The sequence below is a fragment of the Eretmochelys imbricata genome, chromosome 3 (assembly GCF_965152235.1).
Source record: "Eretmochelys imbricata isolate rEreImb1 chromosome 3, rEreImb1.hap1, whole genome shotgun sequence".
Classification (NCBI taxonomy): domain Eukaryota; kingdom Metazoa; phylum Chordata; order Testudines; family Cheloniidae; genus Eretmochelys; species Eretmochelys imbricata.
This window is the reverse complement of record NC_135574.1, coordinates 47,720,938-47,743,217: the sequence shown is the minus strand read 5'-3', so window position 1 is coordinate 47,743,217 and position 22,280 is coordinate 47,720,938. Positions and strand designations below refer to the sequence as shown.

Genomic DNA, 22,280 nt, shown 5'->3' with positions numbered 1-22,280 from the left:
TGATCACACAATTTCCAGTAGTATTTATTTCATTAAAAACATTAAAGAAGTCTCTAACCATAACCAAATTGGATCCTGGTGGTCTGTAGCACACCCCAAGCACTACATCATGGGAACCTATAGTAGCTTTCTTCCCCAAAGTGATTTTGGCCCAGACTCTGGTTTATCCATTCCATCACTTCTAATTTCTTTACAGTCTACCTGATCATCAACATGCAATGCTACTCCACCACCTTTGCCTTTATTTCTGCCTTTTCTGAACAGCATATACCCTTCAATACCTGTACTCCAGTCATGACTACTATTCCATTATGTTTCTGTTACCCCTATAATATCTGGTTTCACTTCCTGCATGAGTAGTTCTAGTTCCTCCATTTTGTTACCCAGCCTCCTTGCATTGGTATATAAACTTCTTAACTGATGCTGCTTGGCTTTGCCCACATTCATCACCCAAGTGGTTACAGTCATTCTACAGCCTATCTGACTGGTATCAGCACTATCCTTTCTATTAATGTCCATTCTCCTACCTGCTGCTGTTCCTTTCTCTATTGCTGTATCCTTTCTTACTTGATTTTTCCCCCTCTTAAAATCAGGCATGGAGATTACATGAGCATCTCCCAACAGTCTCCCCTGAGTTCCTAGTTTAAAGCTCTTTTAATGAGTTGCACCATCCTCCTTACCAGAAGTCTATTTCCCTCCTTACTCAGGTGGAGTCCATTCCAAGACAACTGTCTTCTGTCCATGAATGTCTCCCAGTGGTCAGACATCCCAGAGCCCTCCTTATAGCGTCAGTGCCTGAGCCATCTGTTGATCATCATAATGTTGTCTCACCTTCATTCTCTCCTCTAGGGACAGGCAGAATCCCACTGAACATCACCTGAGCCTCCATTTCCTTAAGCATCTTCCCCAGCCTGGCATAGTCTCCCTTGATATGTTCCAGCAAGAATTTAGAGGTGTCATTTGTTCCCACATGAAGGACAATAAGTGGATTCTTTCCTGCTCCCATTAGGATTCTCTTCAGCCTCAGGTCCACATCCCTTATCTTAGCTCCCAGCAGACAGCACACCCTTCAGTTCTCTGGATCAGCTCTGGTGACAGGCCTGTCTGTTCTTAGTAGGGAGTCCACAATCAGGTAGACCTGCCTTTTCCTGATCATGGTGTGATTCTCTGGCCTTCCTCCTGTTCTTTCTGTCTGCAAGTCCTCTTGTCTTTTTATTCTCCCTTGCAATCTTTTGTAAGTCATTCTGTATCCTTCTGGGGCTCTGAATTCTGGGTATCTCCACTAGCTCTTCTCCTTACAGGATTAGCTGCTCTCTTCTTCTTCCTTGCCCTTCCTCCTTCAATTATAGCCTGCTGTGCCCCTTCTTCATTTTCCAACTCAGCAAACCTGTTCCTGAGCATTATTTCTCCGTCACTAGCTGGTCTTTTCCTCTGCCTGGTTCTCATAGTCACATGCTTCCACTGGCCACTTTCCTCACCCACCTGTCTCCCCTCCAGGTTCTTCAGTCCAGCTTGCATTTGCAAGTCTTGACTTTTCCCTTAAGCCTCCTCTTGCCTTTGCTCCAACATCTGCTCAACCCCCTTTGAAACTCAACCATAGTTTCCACCTGCATCTCCAGGCTTTGGATCTACTCTTCCATCAGCTCTGTGATGGGGCAGTTCATACAAACGACTTTCTTTTCAGATACCTGCTCTAGGATCATGTACATCTCACAGCTTCTACATCCAGTCATCTTCATTGTCTCTTCCATGGCTTCAGTCACTACCACTGCTACCTCTGTACCTGTCATAGCCTTTCTGCCTAAATATCTGTCAAGGGGAAAAAAAACCCCAAAGACCCAAACAAACACCAAAAGAAAACCAGAACATCACAGACCCAACCCCCTAGTCCCCTTACAAACTCCTACTCAGTCTCCCCTGTTTGCTGCTCCTGTGCTGCTGGCTGATTATTTGGCTTCCTAATCAGGGAAGCCCACACCCCCTAATCAGGGTTTGGCCTCTCATAGCACACTGCCCCCTACCATCATCTACAAACTGAACAAGGAAAAAACCCACACAAGACAAAAAAAACCCCACACAACACCCACAAAAAACTCCCTCACTGCCTCTAAGGACCAGGGGCTTGTTCCTCCCTTCTCCTCCAACAGAACTCCCACTCAGACTTCCCTGTTTACACCTCTGTTTTCTGCACCTGGGTGTGTGGGCCAAACACAGGATGACTGTGAGCCACCAATGTGATGTGGTTATGAAAAATGCAAATGTGATCCCAGGATGTATCAGGTGCAGCATTTCCAGTAGAGATAGAGAAGTATAAATGTCATTGTACAAGGCACTGCTAAGATCTCATTTGGAATATTGTGTACAATTTGGTCACTCATGTTGAGGACAGATGATTCCAACTGGAACAGGTGCAGAGAAGAAATACTGGGATGATCAGGAGGATGAAGGGCATAACTTATGAGAGAAAAGTGGAAGATCTTGGCTTGTTTAGTCTAGCACACCAAAAATAGGCTTTCTATAAATACTCAGGGTGGGGAACAGTAGAGAGGGTGAGGAGTTATTTAGTTATTTAAGCTAAAGGACAATGTTGGCACAAGAACAAACGGGTATCAAATGGCCATGAACAAATTCAGGCTACAAATAGAAGAAGGTTGCTAACCATCAGAGGAATGACGTTCTGCAGCAGCCTCTCAATGGGAGTTGTGGAGGCAAATGACTTAATTAGTGTTACAAGAGAGCAGGACAAATTTATGAATGTGATTGTATGATGAGGTTGCTTGTGATGGCGTGGGGCAGAGCTCAGCAATTCTTGGCCTCACTTCCAGTTTATATCTTATGTTCCTAAGAGCTCATGCTTCAGGGCTTCAGCCAGCTGCCTCTAAGGCAATGGTTTTCAAACTTTCTTTTCTGGGGACCCAGCTGAAGAAAATTGTTGACACCCGTGACCCAGTGGGGCCAGGAATGAGGAGTTCAGGGTGCGGGAGGGGGCTCAGGGCTGGGGCAGGGGGTTGGAGTATGGGGGGGTCAAGGCTGGGGGTGCAGGCTCTGGGATGGGGCCGGGGATGAGGGGTTTGGGGTGCAGGAAGGGATTCTGGGTTGGGGGAGCTCAGGGCTGGGGCACGGGGTTGGGGCATGGACTTACCTCATCAGCTGCTCCTGGTCGGCGGCACAGCCGGGGGTGCCGAGGTCCCGCCTGTCCTGGCACCATGGACTGCGCTGTGCCCTGGAAGTAGTCAGCAGCAGGTCTGGCTCCAAGGCGAAGGCGTGCAAGTGGCTTTGTGTGACTCTCGCCCACAGGCAGCACCACCTCCCCCTGGTTCCCGGCCAATGGGAGTGCGGAGCTGGTGCTCGGGGTGGGGGCAGTGCATGGAGCCCCGTGGCCCCGCTGCCGAGAAGCTGGACTGGCTGCTTCCAGGGCGCAGCGCGGTGTCAAAACAGGTAAGCACTAGCCTGCCTCAGCTGAGCAGCACCGCCAACAGGACTTTTAACATCCCGGTTGGTGGTGCTGACCAGAGCGACCCAGTGCCTGACATGCCGTGACCCATTGCGACCCGAAGTTTGAAAAACGCTGCTCCAGTGGGTCACGAAAGGGATTTTCCCCCTCTCCAGTATATTCTGCGGTAGGATTTTTTGTTGTTGCTCTTTTCTCTGAATCATCAGGGATGGCCATGGCTGGAGATGGGATACTGGGCAGGGTGGGCAGGCTCTCTGAGGCGGCACCCAGCATTCTGTCTCTTAGTTATTTGGCTGGCTGGTTCTTGCTCACTATATGGGGGCTGGGAATGCATTTTCCCCCAGGTCAGATTGGCCAGCGACCTGTTTTTCGGTTGTTGTTTTTTTTGCCTTCCTCTGTGGTGTGAGGGTGCAGGTCAGTTGCCAGGATTATTTCGATATATCTCACTTAATCATTCCCTGCTACTGCAGGGGCCTCAGGCTGGTGCACCTCAATCCCCCCGTTCTCTTTTTGTGGCACATAAGAGGCTAGTCTCCTGTTGGCTGTAATAATTTGGTCTAATTTCGGCTGCTGGGTTTACTGTGTAGGTGCTGCTGGGGGCCTGTGAGACTAGATGATCTGGTGGTCCCTCAGATCATATGTGAAGGGAATGCAAGCGGAAGTGTTCTGACTGCCCCCTTCACAGGTGCCCAAGCAGGAGGAAAGGGCTCTCTTTGTCTGCATCCTCCCTCCTATGATGAGCCAGAAACCAAACCTGACCACTTAATAATAATTGCACAGAACCAACAATGAGAAACCAGTTTTTCATTGGCAGCACTAACAGGGTCAGTATCTCAGTGACCGTAACTTGGCTTCACTCCATTGGAGTCAATAGTTCTATGCCAATTTCCCCCACAAGAGTTGTTTTTATAGAAAAATACCAAGCAAATGAACTCTTTGGCAAATGAAACTAATTATAATTATAAAAACTTTTTAAAATTGCAGAGGTTGATCTTCAGGAGTTCAGATTGTCCAAAGCATTGGATCTAAACATAGCTGAAGGATCAAACTCAGATTTTTTAGTTTACCACATTAATCCTACCATACAGCTCAGGAAAAACACCAGGTACGCCATAAATTAAACTCTGTGTGCTTCTTCCTTAAAACTAAGATTTTGCTGAAGAAATGGATCATAGTTAACACAGAATGTGAGTAAGATTTATGGGCTATATTGGGACTGGTCTTTGTGCAGGTGCATGAGTCGAGGGTGCAAAGAGGTTTTCACTACCTTAGACCTACCATGCAAGAGTCACTGCACTCACTTGAGTTTCTCCCTGCACCTTGATGCTGGCTAGCTTGCCAGGTGCAAAAAGGAGTTGGAAGGAAAACACTGCACCTTGTGAAGGAATTGTGCAGTGAGTGCACTGTTGTTTTCAGTGGAAGTCTGCCTGAGAGCAAAATGTAGAATCTTTTTGGAAGTAATAAAGTGTGTGATCTCATTAACATCATGTGGACAAATTCTTGAAATGCCACTCTTAAAATGCACCCCTTAGTGACTTTCTAGCTGACCCTCTACCACACTACAGCACTGTTAAAATAATAAAGTTTAAATGCATTAGAGATGAAATTTGTTGAATGGGATTTGGTTTACATAGTGTCTCAATATGTAGACTTTAATTGGACTACATGTGTTCTGTTTTAGTGGTGTTCATCCAGATTGCTTGCCTTCAGAATATTCCATCATTGCTATGTTTAAGATGCCAGAAGACACTCCACAAAATGTGCAAAATTTATGGCAAGTTAGTGATTTTGATGGCAAAAACAGAGTTGGTATTCGCTTTCTGGGAGACAAAAAATCTCTGGATTTCTTTCATGCCACTCCATCCGAAACACTCATGTTCAGGACATTCAGCAATGTGGACAAGGCTTTTGATGGTTCTTGGCACAAGCTAGCATTAAGTGTGAAAGGCAAGGATGCAAAATTATTGATCAACTGTCAGGAGGTCAGTGCAGTTCCAGGAAATGAACAGAGCGGTGTTTATGGAAATGGATACATTTTGCTGGTAAAAAGATCAGTTGAAGAGTCTCCTGTTTTGGTAAGTAGCTCTTCTAGCTTGAGTAATGTTACTACACAGTGTCATCTACTGGAAATATAAGAGAAGAAAGCCATTAGGCTAGGTCCATGAACCTAGTTAGTGTTCAGTGTTTTTCTTCTAAGTGTTTTTCTGATTCTTTTCCTAAATACAGTTGTTTATAATTGCTCATCTTGCTACCGGTGGGATTCCATTCAGACACTAACTATCCTCTGTGCAGTCTCCCATAAGGTGAAGTTTTCCTTAGCTACAGTTAATATCCTTTTGTTTGTGAACCTTTCAAATGGATCTGTTGAATTTAAATTCCCTCTGCCCCTTAAAAAATTTAATATCTCCAGCAGGTTCCTTTTTTTCTCTCCACTTGCTCCCACTGAAATCAATGACAAAACTCTCATTAATTTTAGAGGTACAGGAGCAGGCTTTTAATTACATTTCATCCGATGAAGTGAGCTGTAGCTCACGAAAGCTTATGCTCAAATAAATTGGTTAGTCTCTAAGGTGCCACAAGTACTCCTTTTCTTTTTGCGAATACAGACTAACACAGCTGCTACTCTGAAACAAAAGTAGTAGTAACTTTTCATACAGTTATCTCTGAAGTTATCTACTCAATATTTTTCCTGTAAGTGGCACACAACAATACTTTATTACTTTCACTAGAACTCCCTCTGGTGGTGAGCATGTGACTCTAAAAATTGTTGTTACTATTTTGTGCAATAAAGATTTGTAGTTATCAGCATTCAGAATAGCAGTGAAATACTTCCTACATGTAAATATAATAACAAATACAATTACTGGCCTAGCACAGGCTTTATGCTAGAGGTAACTGTATTTTGATTTTGTATTTCTGTAGACTAGGAATGGAAGCAAACATAGAGTGAGAAAAGCCAATAAGATTTTTAAAAAAATTTACACTTGGTCATTTTATTAGTGGATAGTAGAGCATACAGCAAGTATTTGACTTGAAATTTTGCCTTGTACAAAGAAATCAGATTGGGTAATTTAGAATTTAAAAAAAGAAAAGCAGCAGAGATAGAATTTGCTCTTTTAATGGCAGTACTCCAATGTGAGCCGGATTCTGCAGCTACTCCGGATACAGAATTCATTGGTGAGGGGCGGAAAAGAATGAGGGTGGAGAGGAACAATTGGTCAATGTCTGTGGCTGTGCAAATGTGTCTATGTGACGAGGAGCACAAAGTGGGTAGGTGTGAGTTTGCGCGCGTGTGCACTAAATTTTCTTAGCACATTTTTGCTATTGCTCACATTAGTTTAATCCAATGATTTTGTGTGTCAGGTGGATTTACAACAACGGTAATGCAAATGTGACGCAGATAAAGCTTACTCAGAAGGCTGCTGTGAGTTTTTGGATATTGTGATTAGGCTATGCGCTTTCTTTCATGAACTCCTTTGCTTCAGCACTAACCGACAGAGTGAGCACAGGTTTTGCAGTGTTCTGTACTAAATGAGATAGACAGGGCCGCAGGGAGACTTCCCCAAATCTCATGTTGCATGGGGAGCAGGGGAAATATTTGGCAGCTGGGTGGATCAGGATGTGTTTTGCTAAGGGACTGAAGAAGGGATAGAATGGGGCTTAAGGTGTTGTCATTATTATGCAGATTCAGAAGGGCTTCATCATCTGGAAATAGGGCAGGGCATTAGTAGCTGAGAGTGAGCTTCAGGGGTGCTGGAACAATTTTTATAGTGGGGGTGCTGATGATGGAGACAACGTATTTGGTGTTTGTTATTACTACTTCATAGAATTGGAAGGGACCTTGAGAGGTCGTCTAGTCCAGTCCCCTGCCCTCAAGGCAGGACTAAGTATTATCTAAACAATCCCTGACAGGTGTTTGTTCAACCTGCTCTTAAAAATCCCCAGTGATGGAGATTCCACAACCTCCCTAGGCAACTGGTTCCAGTGCTTAACCACCCTGACAGTTAGGAAGTTTTTCCTAATGTCCAACCTAAACCACCCTTGCTGAAATTTAAGCCCATTGCTTCTTGTCCTATCCTCTGAGGTTAAGAACAATAATTTTTCTCCCTCCTCCTTGTAACTTTTATATACTTGAAAACTATTATCATGTCCCCTGTCAGTCTTCTCTTCTCCAGACTAAACAAACCCAATTTTTTCAATCTTCCCTCATAGGTCATGTTTTCTTGACCTTTAATCATTTTTGTTGCTCTTTTCTGGATTTTCTCCAATTTGTCCACATCTTTCCTGAAATATGGCACCCAGAAATGGACACAATACTCCAGTTGAGGCCTAATCAGCGCAGAGTAGAGCAGAAGAATTACTTCTCATGTCTTGCTTACAATTCTCCTGCTAATACATCCCAGAATGATGTTTGCTTTTTTTTTTTTTTGAAACAGCATCACACTGTTGACTCATATTTAGCTTGTGATCCACTATGACCCCCAGGTCCCTTTCCACAATACTCCTTCCTAGGCAGTCATTTCCCATTTTGTATGTGTGCAACTGATTGTTCCTTCCTAAGTGGAGTACTTTGCATTTGTCTTTATTGAATTTCATCCTATTTACTTCAGTCCATTTCTCCCATTTCTCCAGATCATTTTGAATTTTCATCCTATCTTCCAAAGCACTTGCAACCCCTCCCAGCTTGGTATTGTCCACAAACTTTATTCAAGCCGGGGGTGTGGCAGCACCCCTAGTTCCAGCTCCACTGGTGAGTCTGGGCTTGTAGAGTGTACCTCTCAAGGTATGTAGGGGGTTCCCTACAGGCCACTAAATTCAGGTTCTGGTTACTGTGAAAGCTGACAGAGCAAGAACTCTCGAAAGCTATGCACCTGATGTGTGTGCCTAGCACCAGCTCTGTTATATGATTCAGGAACATTTTCTAATCCCGTTTGCGGAGAACAGAGATGGCAGCTCCCCATGCCATCAAATCAGTCATGTTCCTCAACTCACTTTTTGCCATGCAGAAAATAAAAAAACATGTATCTTCATTGTCAGTGCGGAGCAAGTGCTCAACAGGGTCTTACTGGAAACCCAGCATGTAAATGTGCCCATGGGAGACCAGGAGATCAAGGAGCAAGAGGGCCCAAGGTATAATTTAAAAATCAACTTTCTATTTGTGAAGATCATTTTTAATTTTTGTGTGGAAATGATGTCCCTTTTTCTAGTCCTGTGCCAGGGGCAAAAAGTGGAGAAGGGAGAACAAGGAAAGTCTGTCAGTGTTGGAAATCTGGTAATTACGATTTATGCTTTGTCTTTCATATTAAATAAGAAAACATGCCTTCATTTGTATAGTCTACATTGCTCAGTAATAAAGATAGGCGGCTTTGAAAACATGTTCACCATTGCTGTACATGGTGGACAAAAGGGAGCTTCAACAGTAGTAACATGAGGGAGGGGCAATGATCTAGCTCAGGGGTGGGCAAACTTTTTGGCCCAGGGGCCACATCAGGGTTATGAAAAGGTATGGAGGGCTGGGTAGGGAAGGCTGTGCCTCCCCATACAGCCTGCCCCCCGCCCCCCTGACTGCCTCCCTCAGAACCCCTGACCCATCGAACTCCACTTGCTCCTTGTCCCTTGACTGCCCCCACCCCCTCTGCTCCCTGTCCCCGGCTGCCCCGCCTCCTATCCACACCCCTGCCCCCTGACAGGCTCCCCGGGACCCCTGACCCATCCAACCCCCACCCACTCCTTGTCCCCTGACTGCCCCCTGGGACCTCCTGTCCCTTATCCAACTCCCCTTCTCCCTGCCCCCTTATCTTGCTGTTCAGAGCGGCAGGATTGGCTTACTTGAAAGCCTGGGAGGTGGGCGGGTGCAAGTGGCGGGTGTCGCGGCGTGCCTGCGGGGGAGGGAGGACAGCAGGGGAGGGGCTGGGGGCTAGCCTCCCCGGCCGGCAGGACCAGCTCCAGGCACCAGCGTTCCAAGCAGAAAGAGGCAGCAGAGTTTCCGTGGTGGCAGCAATTCGGTGGCAGCTTCTCTGTTCTACCAGCCGCGGCGGCAATTCGGCAGTGACAGGTTTTTTCAGTGCTTGGGGCGGCAAAAACGGTAGAGCCAGCCCTGCCGGCTGGGAGCTTGGGCCAGACAGGACGGTCCTGCAGGCTGGATGTGGCCTGCGGGCGGTAGTTTGCCGACCTCTGATCTAGCTGCTCCTTCCCTTTCTGGCTCAGGCCCCTTCCTAAACCTAGTGACCAAGGGATTTTGCAGGTTCCTTAACCAAAGTTTGTTCAGTGGTCTGTGGTTCAACCCTTTCCATCCTGTGATCTTATGTTACAACAGAAACTAGTTTCAGGACCCCTTTCTAATCTAGCCAAAAAGAAGAGGGTAGTCACGACCCCCTGATATTGCTGGGGATCATGACCTGTGAGTTGAGAATCCATGTTCTATTGTTTTATGTTCTCTGAATACTCACAGAAGTTAGATAAAAGCATAAATACTATTGCTGGAAGGTTGCAACCTAATACTACTTTATTTCTTAGAATTCAGAACAATGTCACACAAGAACCCCAAAACAGAGAGAGAGAAAACAGGCTGCTCACTTAGGCAGCAAGGCATAGCTTACCTTATCCTGCTTTAAGCTGGCTCTTTCTTTACTGACTCTGTACTCATGTTTTACTACAAGCAGGACCAGGAATGCCACCCCACTCTTAAAGTAATAACATGCAATTGTAACACAGTCCCACATATGGGAAATTTAGTTTGTCTCATTCCTAAAGTGCAGAAGTCCCTCTTATGACTCAGAAAAAAGACACATTCAGTTTCATGTCAGCTGTCTGAACTTGTCAAGTTAAACCTAAATATCACCGCTTTGAATTCCGTAGTTTTGGTGTCACTTTGATGTCACCTCAAGAGAGTAGGCACTTCAGGAGCCAGTCCCAAAGTATTAGAAGATCATCGATAGTGACTTCTCTCTTGCCATCTGACCAGCTTCCTTCCTGCACCCAAGCTCCAATTCCAGTGCATGAACCCTGTTGAGCTTGCATTGTACCATTTGGGCTGTAACATGACGATATCCTCATGCTTTAACCCAACTGTGCAGTTAACACTGGAAATTCTTCTAGGTTGCCCACTCAGTCCCAATTACAATTGCCACTAGTTGCTGTTGCAAGATTCAGTAGAGAAGCTAAGGGCAGAATGAGTACAGAGGTCTTCAATCTCTTAGCTATAAAGGTATTTCCTTTAGGACTGGCTTAAAGATCTCGATTGGCAGCAGGGGGAAATTGGCATTGACTCTGCCCATGCTGTAACTTAGTGTGGATATAAAACGAACTTCAGATCCCAATGCAGTCATTCCAATGACGCTCACTAGCAGGCTATTCACTTAAAATTAAACAGTGAAATTGTTTTTCTTGTTAATAGGGAGTTTGTGGTAACCAGGGAAATTATGGAAACACTGAAGAGCCTGGTCCAAAAGTATGACTGATTTATTGTTCAAGTATATAAAAATATCTGATTTTTTTTTCATTTGTTTATACCATATATTTTATTTTTCCTTCAAGGGTTTAGTGGGCACTAAGGGTGAAAAAGGAATGAGGAGAGGGTTACATGGTGAATGGGTATGTATTGCATTATATTCTGCATGAAGCCAAAGTTCAGAATCAAACAGGAAACTAAGCAGCCTATTAACTTTTTTGCTGTGTATTTGTATGTGAATTATTAAAGGGAAAATGAACAACATACTTGTGATCTGAAGGATCCCAGAGACATGTTGCCATTGCCAAAATATTGAACAGAACACTTCATCTGTAAATATGAAATGTTAACCATGAATCTGCTATCAGAAATAATTTAGGGCCATAGCTAATTTAGGGCATAGCTTCTTTAAAGTCAGTAGAGCTACAGTGATTTACTGCAGCTGAGGTTCTAGTCCATATAGCTTGTTCATGATTTGAAGTAGTAATATCCGTTGGAAAATGCTAGAAAATCAATATGGTTTACAGGGAAATCACCATCAAACTGATCTGGCAGCAAACTAGATTGATAAACTGACTTGTTGCAGTTAGTGCAAATGTATTTCCTGGGTTGATGATGTTCTTTTCTTTCAAAGGGTGATCAAGGTCCTCCAAGTCTCAAAGGATTATCAGGAGCAGAGGGCTTCAAGGTAAGTACATGTGTCTAAATGCTTTAAATCCTCATGGAAGTATCTCTGTGTGGTGCATCTTGTAGTGTATCATCTTGTCCAGGGTATCACAGAAAAGCAAGACACACTATGGCAATGTCTGCACTGCAGTGGTAATCATAATTGTAAATTTCTTATTTATTGGAAGCAGTTGTTAGTACTAACTACATAATTTTTCTCTTAGGGGGTATCTGGAACACCCAGAAAAACAGAGGAGAACCTGGGGCAAAAGGAGAAAAGGTTGTTTTTTAATTTCTCTCTCAAGTTGAGCTTGCCATTTTCTCTGCTGTATCATTTCACTATGGCTGTGATCTCAAAAGCAAAGGAAACACGTTCCGACCTTGTTGGTACGAGGATGGGAAACCTTCATGGAAAAAACAGGGTGCTGCTGAAAATGACAATGATGACTCAAAAAGAAAAGGAGTACTTGTGGCACCTTAGAGACTAACCAATTTATTTGAGCATAAGCTTTCGTGAGCTACAGCTCACTTCATCGGATGCATAAGCTTTCGTGAGCTACAGCTCACTTCATCGGATGCATGCATGCATCCGATGAAGTGAGCTGTAGCTCACGAAAACTTTTGCTCAAATAAATTGGTTAGTCTCTAAGGTGCCACAAGTACTCCTTTTCTTTTTGCGAATACCGACTAACACGGCTGTTACTCTGAATGATGACTCAGTAGATGGCAGCATTTTTTCTGAGTGGAGGCTGAACCAATTTTCCAGTATGGTTCTACAGGGTAATGAACTGCTGATTGTTTGTGCTCTTTAAATGATCCCATAGTGTCTTGGCCAAATTCTTGGGTCACTTGTTAAGCTCTGAATAACTAAAATTTTCCTAATAATTTCAACTGAAAGCATTTTTTCATCCCCCCTCCTAAAAACTGCTCTGTTGTGTTGTTGGTTCAAAAGAGTTGCTATGTTCCACCCTATAGGCGGCTGCATTTCAGTAGTGAGTGAGTGATCCTTGCATAGACAATACATAAAGTGCTATAGCATTTCAATTATAGGCGCGGGATTCCTATATAAAGATTTCTGTGTAAAGTGCATTGGGATCCTTGATAACGCATTACTATTTAGTGCACTTCTGTTTTAGATTTCTGTTGGAGATTTACACAGGCATACTACATGAAATAGAGGTTTTGTGAATTAAATGTTTGTGGCCAGTACTGAACTAGTTCTGTTTTTTTCAACATTTCAGGGAGAACCGGGGCTTGTGGGAATCATGGGATTCCAAGGAGTGAAGGTACTATGCTTCAGCGAGAGAACAATATTACATACACACTGCAAAACAATCTTGCTATACCTAGAATTGAACTGTCCCTCACACAGTATTTTGAATGTGTTAATATGCTGTTTAGGTGTCTCTGCTATATCAATAGACAAAAAGAAACTATATATCTTCACCCTAAAATGACTTCTATTTAGGATTAAGTTTCTCTAGGAAAAACAGAAGTGAAAATCTTACTGAGGTAGCACAGAATGTCTCCCCGATAATTAGGGTTGCCAACTTTCTAATTGCACAAAACGGAACACCCTTGCCTTGCTCCTGCTGCACCCCTTCTCTGAGGCCCCGCCTCCCGCTCACTCCATCTGCCCTCCCTCCCTTGCTCGTTCTCCCCCACTCTCACTCACTTTCACTGGGCTGGGGCAGGGAGTTGGGGTGTGGGAGGAAGTGAGGGCTCCCCATCTGGGGGTGCAGGCTCTGGGGTGGGGCTGGGGATGAGAGGTTTGGGGTACAGGAGGGGGCTCTGGGCGGGGGCCGAGGGGTTCAGAGTTCAGGAGGGGGCTATGGGCTGGGACAGGGGGTGGGGATGCAGGAGGGGATGCAGGCTCTGACTGGGGGTGTGAGCTCTGGGGTATGGTGGGGGCCTCAGGGTGGGGCAGGGGTTTGGGGTTCAGGCTCCCAGAGGGAGTTTGGGTACGGGAGGGGATTTGGGGTGTGGGCTCCAGCCGGACAGCATTTCTCTCAGGTGGCTCCCGGTCCATGGCACAATGGGGTGAAGGCAGGCTCCCTACCTGCCCTGGCTCTGTGCAACTCTTGAGAAACAGCCGACATGTCTGGCTCCGAGGTGGAGGCTCGGCCAGGGGACTCTGTGTGCTGTCCGTGCCCACAGGCACTGTCCCCACCGCTCCCATTGGTCACAGTTCCCAGCCAATGTGAGCTGCGGAGCCAGTGCTCAGAGTGGCAGAAGAGCACGGAGCCTCCCTGGCCACTCCTGCACCTAGTAGCCAGATATGCTGGCTGCTTCTGGGGGCTGCGCAGAGCCAGGGCAGGCAGGGAGCCTGCCTTAGCCCTGCTGCACCGCTGACTGGACTTTTACTGGCCCGGTCCATGGTGCTGACTGAAGCTGCCAGCGTCCCTTTTCGACTGGGCATTCTGGCTGAAAACCAGATGCTTAGCAACCCTCACTATAATAGACTTTGCAGTTGTTCTGGGAGGAAAATGGCAGCTGTCTAAAAATTTTGAAGTGCAGCGTACAGAAAACAAAGGCATTACTTTTCCATACCTACATACACCATAAGGTGATTATCTTACATGTTGAGAACTCAGTTTTGTCTTTGTCTGTTGTTGTGCTTCTAGGGTGATGAAGGCTTCTCTGGGGCTGATGGTTTACCAGGACAAGAAGGACCTAGGGTAATATTAACTAAAGCACATACTTACAAACATTTCTTTAAATCCACTGGTTAGGTTTAACAGTTAAGGTAATTAGCATTGGAACAATTTACCAAAGAAGGTGTTGGAAATCTTTAAATCAGGATTGTCTTCCAAAGATATGCTGTAGCTGAATCAGAAGTTATGGGCTTGATGCAGGAATCACTGAGTGAAATTCTATAGCCTTTGTTAAGCATGAGGTCAGGCTACATAGAATCATAGAATATCAGGGTTGGAAGGGACCTCAGGAGGTCATCCAGTCCAACCCCCTGCTCAAAGCAGGACCAATCCCCAACTAAATCATCCCAGCCAGGGCTTTGTCAAGCCTGACCTTAAAAACCTCTAAGGAAGGAGATTCCACCATCTCCCCAGGTAACCCATTCCAGTGTTTCACCACCCTCCTAGTGAAAAAGTTTTTCCTAATATCCAACCTAAACCTCCCCCACTGCAACTTGAGACCATTACTCCTTGTTCTGTCATCTGCTATCACTGAGAACAGTCTAGAGCCATCCTCTTTGGAAGCCCCTTTCAGGTAGTTGAATGCAGCTCCCCCCTCATTCTTCTCTTCCACAGACTAAACAATCCCACTTCCCTCAGTCTCACCTCATAAATCATATGTTCCAGTCCCCTAATCATTTTTGTTGCCCTCTGCTGGACGTTTTCCAATTTTTCCACATCCTTCTTGTAGTGTGGGGCCCAAAACTGGACACAGTACTCCAGATGAGGCCTCGCCAATGCCAAATAGAGGGGAACGATCACATCCCTCGATTTGCTGGCAATGCCCCTACTTATACATCCCAAAATGCCATTGGCCTTCTTGGCAACAAGGGCACACTGTTGACTCATATCCAGCTTCTCGTCCACTCTAACCCCTAGGTCCTTTTCTGCAGAACTGCTGCCTAGCCATTTGGTCCTAGTCTGTAGCGGTGCATGGGATTCTTCCGTCCTAAGTGCAGGATTCTGCATTTGTCCTTGTTGAACCTCATCAGATTTCTTTTGGCCCAATCCTCTAATTTGTCTAGGTCCCTCTGTATCCTATCCCTACCCTCCAGAGTATATACCTCTCCTTCCAGTTTAGTGTCATCTGCAACCTTGCTGAGGGTGTAATCCACACCATCCTCCAGATCATTTATGAAGATATTGAACAAAACCGGCCCGAGGACTGATCCTTGGGGCACTCCACTTGATACCGGCTGCCAACTAGACATGGAACCATTGATCACTTCCTGTTGAGCCCGACAATCTAGACAACTTTCTATCCACCTTATAGTTCATTATCCAGCCCATACTTCTTTAACTTGCTGGCAAGAATACTGTGGGAGACCGTGTCAAAAGCTTTGCTAAAGTCAAGGAACAACACGTCCACCGCTTTCCCCTCATCCACAGAGCCAGTTATCTCATCATAGAAGGCAATTAGATTAGTCAGGCATGACTTGCCCTTGGTGAATCCATGCTGACTGTTCCTGATCACTTTCCTCTCCTCTAAGTGCTTCAGAATTGATTCCTTGAGGACCTGCTCCATGATTTTTCCAGGGACTGAGGTGAGGCTGACTGGCCTGTAGTTCCCAGGATCCTCCTCCTTCCCTTTTTTAAAGATGGGCACTACATTAGCCTTTTTCCAGTCGTCTGGGACTTCCCCCGATCACCATGAGTTTTCAAAGATAATGGCCAATGGCTCTGCAATCACATCTGCCAACTCCTTTAGCACTCTCGGATGCAGCGCATCCGGCCGCGTGGACTTGTGCTCGTCCAGCTTTTCTAAATAGTCCCATACTACTTCTTTCTTCACAGAGGGCTGGTCACCTCCTCCCCATGCTGTGCTGCCCAGTACAGTAGTCTGGGAGCTGACCTTGTTCGTGAAGACAGAGGCAAAAAAGCATTGAGTATGTATGCTTTTTCCACATCCTCTGTCACTAGGTTGCCTCAGTCATTCAGTAAGGGGCCCACACTTCCCTTGACTTTCTTCTTGTTGCTAACATACCTGAAGAAACCCTTCTTGTTACTCTTAACATCTCTTGCTAGCTGCAACTCTAGGTGTGATTTGGCCTTCCTGATTTCACTCCTGCATGCCCGAGCAATATTTTTATACTCTTCCGTGGTCATTTGTCCAATCTTCCACTTCTTGTAAGCTTCTTTTTTGTGTTTAAGATCAGCAAGGATTTCACTGTTAAGCCAAGCTGGTCGCCTGCCATATTTACTATTCTTTCTACACATCAGGATGGTTTGTCCCTGTAACCTCAATACAGATTCTTTTAAAATACAGCCAGCTCTCCTGGACTCCTTTCCCCCTCATGTTATTCTCCCAGGGGATCCTGCCCATCAGTTCCCTGAGGGAGTCAAAGTCTGCTTTTCTGAAGTCCAGGGTCCGTATTCTGCTGCTCTCCTTTCTTCCCTGTGTCAGGATCCTGATCTCGACCATCTCATGGTCACCTCCTCCCAGGTTCCCATCCACTTTTGCTTCCCCTACTAATTCTTCCCAGTTTGTGAGCAGCAGGTCAAGACGAGCTCTGCCCCTAGTTGGTTCCTCCAGCACTTGTACCAGGAAATAGTCCCCTACTCTTTCCAAAACCTTCCTGGATTGTCTGTGCACCGCTGTATTGCTCTCCCAGCAGATATCAGGGTGATTGAAGTCTCCCATGAGAACCAGGATCTGCAATGTAGTAGTAACTTCCGTGAGTTGCTGGAAGAAAGCCTCGTCCACCTCATCCCCCTACATGATCATGAGGGTCCCATTTAATGTTAAACTCAATGAATATCCTCTATTTATTCCCATGAAGATCAATCTGTTAGAGTGTAAATCACTGCTCAGAATCTGTCTGTGTATTTTTCTACATTATTTAACACTTTCATTTGCTTTAGTTATTTGATCTTCTTAAATTAGTGAAATAAATGTCATGGAGGTTTTCCGATTTACTCTTGCTAAACTCCCCCTGGTGGATGCTCACCAGACTGCTGCACTGGATCCAAACCTCTGGATCCCATGGGCTTTTCAATTTACTGAGTTGCCACAGCATTCAGACACTTCTCTTCTATATCTGGCCTTTGAGGCATACTCCTGGTGTACAGTCTCCAAGTCTGGTATCGCTTCTCAGGATGGGGGACTCTGTGGTTCAGCTACCCTGTGCCCCAAGATCAGTTCTGACTCCCAAATCGCAAGATTCACAATTTGTGGGTGCTCTAGATTAGTATTTCTCCCTTCAGGGACTTTGTGACATTTAAAGCAAGTAGTGGTTCAGCAGCAGGGTTCCTCCTCATCCGTGTCCATGGGAGGCCAGTCCGCCTCACTACGTCTCTGGGCGTTGCCTGTATTGGGGAATTAGTGGCACGGCAAGAATCTATAGCTCGGGCCTGTGTTCAGGGCCCAGCAGCAAAAGGCAGTTAGGTGGCCCAAGCCCTAAGGCAATGAGTCTATAGTTCGAGCCTGTTTCAGGGTCGAGCAACAATGGAAATTAAGTAGCCCAGGCCCTCAGTCACAGTGGGGCAACAGGAATCTAGGGCTCAGGCCCTAGGGGGAGACTGCCACCCCAGGGTTGGGGTGGCGGGGGGGGGTAGGGGCGCAGGCCCACCCACTCCACTGCACCCCAGCCCAGGGCCCTAACTGTGGCAGCAGGATTTGTCAGGGGGGATCCTGACCGTACGCTGATCTAAACTCAGGCAGTGCTGCAGTCAGTCTTGAGTCAGCTGCCCTTGGGCCACTTCCTAACTCCCCCTTGGGTTGTACCTGGGTCTGCAGAGGGTTGTCAAGATCATCAGGGTAGAAGGCCTGTGGTACTCCTGGCAACTCCTTCGTGGTTGGGTCGGCGTACGGCTCTGGCCAGTCCTCAGCCCATGACGGCTTGCAGCAGTCTCCCAGCTCCAGAGCAAGCAGGAGGCATCTGGCTTCACTGGTAGCTGCAACCCAACTGAGCTTCCAGACCTGCCTTTTATACTTCCTGATCCGCCCACTGACTTCAAGCGGGAGGGTTGAGCATGGCCTGGCTCTGCCCACCAGGGCTCAGTGGGGGCTTCCTCCCCCTCCAGGTCCGTGGGAGGCCACTCTGCTTCATTACACATATGGACTACTAAATCACACACACACTTTACTCTTAGACACAGCACAAGAGATATACAGATATAGGGAAAACAGCTAACACCTGCGCACAAGACCCTTCCTTATTCAGTGGGTCTTAGTTAGTGTCTTCCAGGGCACCTAAGATTATTCTGCATTCCTTTTTCTCCTACGCAGTCTTGTCCTCTGGTTTGGAACTGGTCTTGCTGCAGAGACACTTTTAATAACAAATTTTAACATCTTTGTCTCTTGGTGCCCTCCCCCTGGGTTTTTTCCATTCTCCAATACTCTGTCTGTTAGAGTGGATCATTAAGAAGTCAATAGACTTTGGCCAGTAGTCTCCCCTTGGACTACAACTCTTGATACCTGTATTGCTTGGTTAAATATTAGCGAGTGGGCTGTCTGTATCCATTGTCTGCCATCCTGCAGAGGAGGACTCAGACTATGTCTATGCCATAATTACTTTGGTATAATTTACATTGCTCAGGAGTGTGAAAGAGTCACCTCCCCGAGCAACGTAAGTTATACTGACCTAAGTGCCGATGACATAGCTGCTGCTTCTCACGGAGGTGGAGCTCTCTCCTGTCTGCTTACAGCATCTTCACCAGAAGCACTACAATGGCACAGCTGCACTGATGCAACTGTAAATGATGTAGTGTAGACATAGCCTAAGTTAATTCTTTGTCCCCCTGTGGCAGACATCATGCTAGTCAATCAAATAGAAAAAGTTGTATATACTATTCATAAAAAATAATACAGATATCTCCCATGTTCTTCACACCCCTTTTATTGCTGTCCGATAAACACCACACAGATTATTACAACGAATGTTCCAGTGGAACCAAAATATTTCCCATTATTCTTATAATGCTTACAGGCTTGACCCTGCCTTCGTTCTGCCTCCAAGACTCCATTATCTTCAGTGATTGTTTCATTACCAAAAATCTACTCAGATATGGAGTACCAGTCACTAAAGAATGGCATATGTTGTTCGTCACAGTAAAGATGAAAAATGTACCAGATTTGTTATGAGCAACTTTTTTTAATTCATCCTTTTCAGCTTGTATATTCAGGTGTAAGATTAACTTTGTGCTCCTAATGGACAGAAGTGTATCTTGCTTGTATGTGGTAATTTTATACAGGTTATAGTTGCACTGATAATTCATAGTAGAAGTTAGTTGTTCATGAAAGCCGGTACCTCTTTTTACACAATGCAGGTATTTGTGTTTGTTAATTGCAGGGCCTTGTTGGTGTTCCAGGGGATTTTGGTCCACCCGGACCAAAAGGAGCTACAGTAAGCTATGTTTCTGCTTTTCAAGAACAAGCAACTCTACTGTATCTAAAGCTAGACTACTAAAGAGAGAGGGACCATGTGGTTTAGAGCAGTGCTTCTCAAAGCCAGTCCGCCACTTGTTCAGGGAAAGCCACTGGTGTGCCAGACTGGTTTGTTTACCTGCCACATCCGCAGGTTCGGCCGATCGCAGCTCCCACTGGCAGCGGTTCGCCGCTCCAGGCCAATGGGGGCTGCAGGAAGGGTGGCCAGCACGTTCCTGGCCCGCGCTGCTTCCCGCAGCCCCCATTGGCCTGGAGCGGCGAACCGCTGTCAGTGGGAGCTGCGATAAGCCGAACCTGCGGATGTGGCAGGTAAACAAACCAGTCTGGCACACCAGGGGCTTTTCCTGAACAAGTGGAGGACCAGCTTTGAGAATCACTGGTTTAGAGGATTGGGAAATGGAGTCTTTTACCGACAGGTCACCAGTTCAAATGCATCCCAAGCTGCTAGTGATTAGTCCCACAAGTTGTTTCCATACTGACGTTAACTGACTGGTCTCTGAAATGAAATGATCTTAGTCCAATTCCCATTAGACAGTGATATCACAAGAACCATTATCATGATTTGCACTCATTAGCATTGATATTGGCAGCCTCAGTAGAGAGGCTTAGAACTGAATAGATAGTGACCTCACTCTCCACACAAGAGAATCATGTAAAATTCACAAAAGAAGAACAAGGGGCTGTCATTGGGACATGGCTGTTCAGAGGTGCTCCCTGTTGGCCAAACATGGTGCTGTGCACTCCCTGCCTCAGTTTCCCTCCCCAAGGTGGATCTGCTTGGCTCTCTGCACACTAATCTGTGCTGGAGATGTGGCTTAGCCCTCCAGCCAAGTCACAACAAACAACGCCTTCTGGGGAAGCAAGAGTCCAAACTAAAAAGTCCCACCAAACAGAAAAGTCCCTCACCTTCTGGGCTCAGTGCCTCATGTCCTTCCTGGATCTGGTATAGAGCCTCATGCTGGTTTCCCTGGACAACCCTTTTCCTTGCAGGACCTATCACAGAAGCCAGCCAACCTGAGTGCCTGCCTGTTTACTCCTTGTGCTTTCAACTTTTGACTGAACTCACTCTCATTCCTTTTACAAGGGCCAGGTTTCCATTAGTCTATCATCTGACCCTCCTTAGTCCCGCCCCTCAGGCTGTGTAACGACTGGTGTGTCTGTTACCTTCCTGCTTATTGCCTCCTGCTCCCTGTTTCTGTTTGTTTTCCTGGTTCCTGCTCCCTGAGCTCAGTGTTCCAGGGTCTGTTTCTGTGCGTGTACATAGTGTTGGGTGTGTGCAGTTACCCAGGCCCTGCTGCTACATACCTGACATTTGGACTGTTCTGTTTTGTTCCTACTGTTGCTAAGATAACTGGATTATGGTTATTGTATGTTTTGATTGACCACTTCAATTTCCTTGTGGTCTGGGATTGCTGTTCTGGGGTGCATTGGAGTGTAATATTATGGCAATGAGTGCTTCTATTCTGCAATCCATGCTGCCTTCACACCCTCCAGCTGTTGACTGTCCGTACTTCATTCAGAATGTTCAGAACTATGTGCAGATCCTGCAACTCTCCAAAAGCTGTTAGGTTATCCTTGCTGCAGAACTGCTTAGGCCTGGGCCATGATAGCATTCTTATTTCTGATGGAGTCCTGGAAACCAAGTCCTCATTTGATGCTGCCATGTAGTGCCTTAATGAGTATTTTGGGACTGAAGATGCTGTTCTGCTTAAGAGGAGAACATTTTTTGAAGGTTGCCAGCAGCCCAATGAGACCATACATGAGTTTGCATGTTGTTTGCGGCAGTTGGCCCAGAACTGTGAATTTGGGGAAATTCTGATGATCGTGCTCAGGGATATTTTTGTGATTGGTATAGCCAATGACTGCCGGGGCAAATTGTTGCTGGCTGAAAATGCTAGAGTGCTAATTTTTGATACCATGGTTGCTAAGCGTGAGGCATTTGAGGGGATTCCAGCTGAAAGTGGTTCTATGTCTCAGACTGCTGCTACCTTTGTGTCTTCAATTAAACTGTCAGCTGCTCCTTCTGCTTCCATTGCCCAGAGTCATGCAACACTACCCACTCCAACTCCGCAGCCTTGGCAGCAAAAGTTGCTATCTCCTCAGTGTTTCTGCTATAGTACTACAGGTCACTTAGCCTATTTCCCTGCCTGCCTGCCTAGAACTGCTATGTGAGAAGAACAGCGCATGAAACATATTGGTATCATTCAGGAAGTGGAAGGGACTATGGACTGGAGCTCACACAGAGTTATCGTATAAATGAAGAATGGCAACATTTGAATGTGCACAGATTCTAGAGCACTTAATAAATATAGGAAACCTGAGGAGTTTCAATTGCCAACCTTCAAAGGGGTGATATGCCAAGTAAGTGGATCCTGGACTTTCCCTGAGTTGGATTACCGATCCATTTATTGGCAAATACCTGTGGCTAAAAGTTCACCGTTTTTATTGACTTTCAGTACACCCTTTGGGAGGTACTGCTATCAATGGCTCCCTTTTGATGTAGTTACTGCTCCTTGGGTTTTTCTGAGCGTGATCTCTCAGCTCCTTGATAATATCCAGGATGACATTCTCATCTTTGCTAAGACCCTTCCTGAGCTTAATGCTATTCTGGACCAGCTAGACCAACTCCAA

The 22,280-nt window shown here is 45.9% G+C and overlaps 1 protein-coding gene across 1 annotated transcript in view; it reads left to right on the top strand.

Moving 5' to 3' along the window:
- LOC144262364 (uncharacterized) overlaps nt 1-22,280 on the top strand; it is a 52,050-nt gene that overhangs the window by 3,345 nt on the left and 26,425 nt on the right. Inside the window, 13 exon segments of the mRNA XM_077812125.1 lie at nt 4,439-4,559; nt 5,136-5,529; nt 6,818-6,895; nt 8,492-8,584; nt 8,673-8,726; nt 10,851-10,904; nt 10,991-11,047; nt 11,539-11,592; nt 11,795-11,815; nt 11,818-11,850; nt 12,812-12,856; nt 14,195-14,248; nt 19,555-19,608. Coding sequence (XP_077668251.1) covers nt 4,439-4,559; nt 5,136-5,529; nt 6,818-6,895; nt 8,492-8,584; nt 8,673-8,726; nt 10,851-10,904; nt 10,991-11,047; nt 11,539-11,592; nt 11,795-11,815; nt 11,818-11,850; nt 12,812-12,856; nt 14,195-14,248; nt 19,555-19,608 — 1,112 coding nt within the window.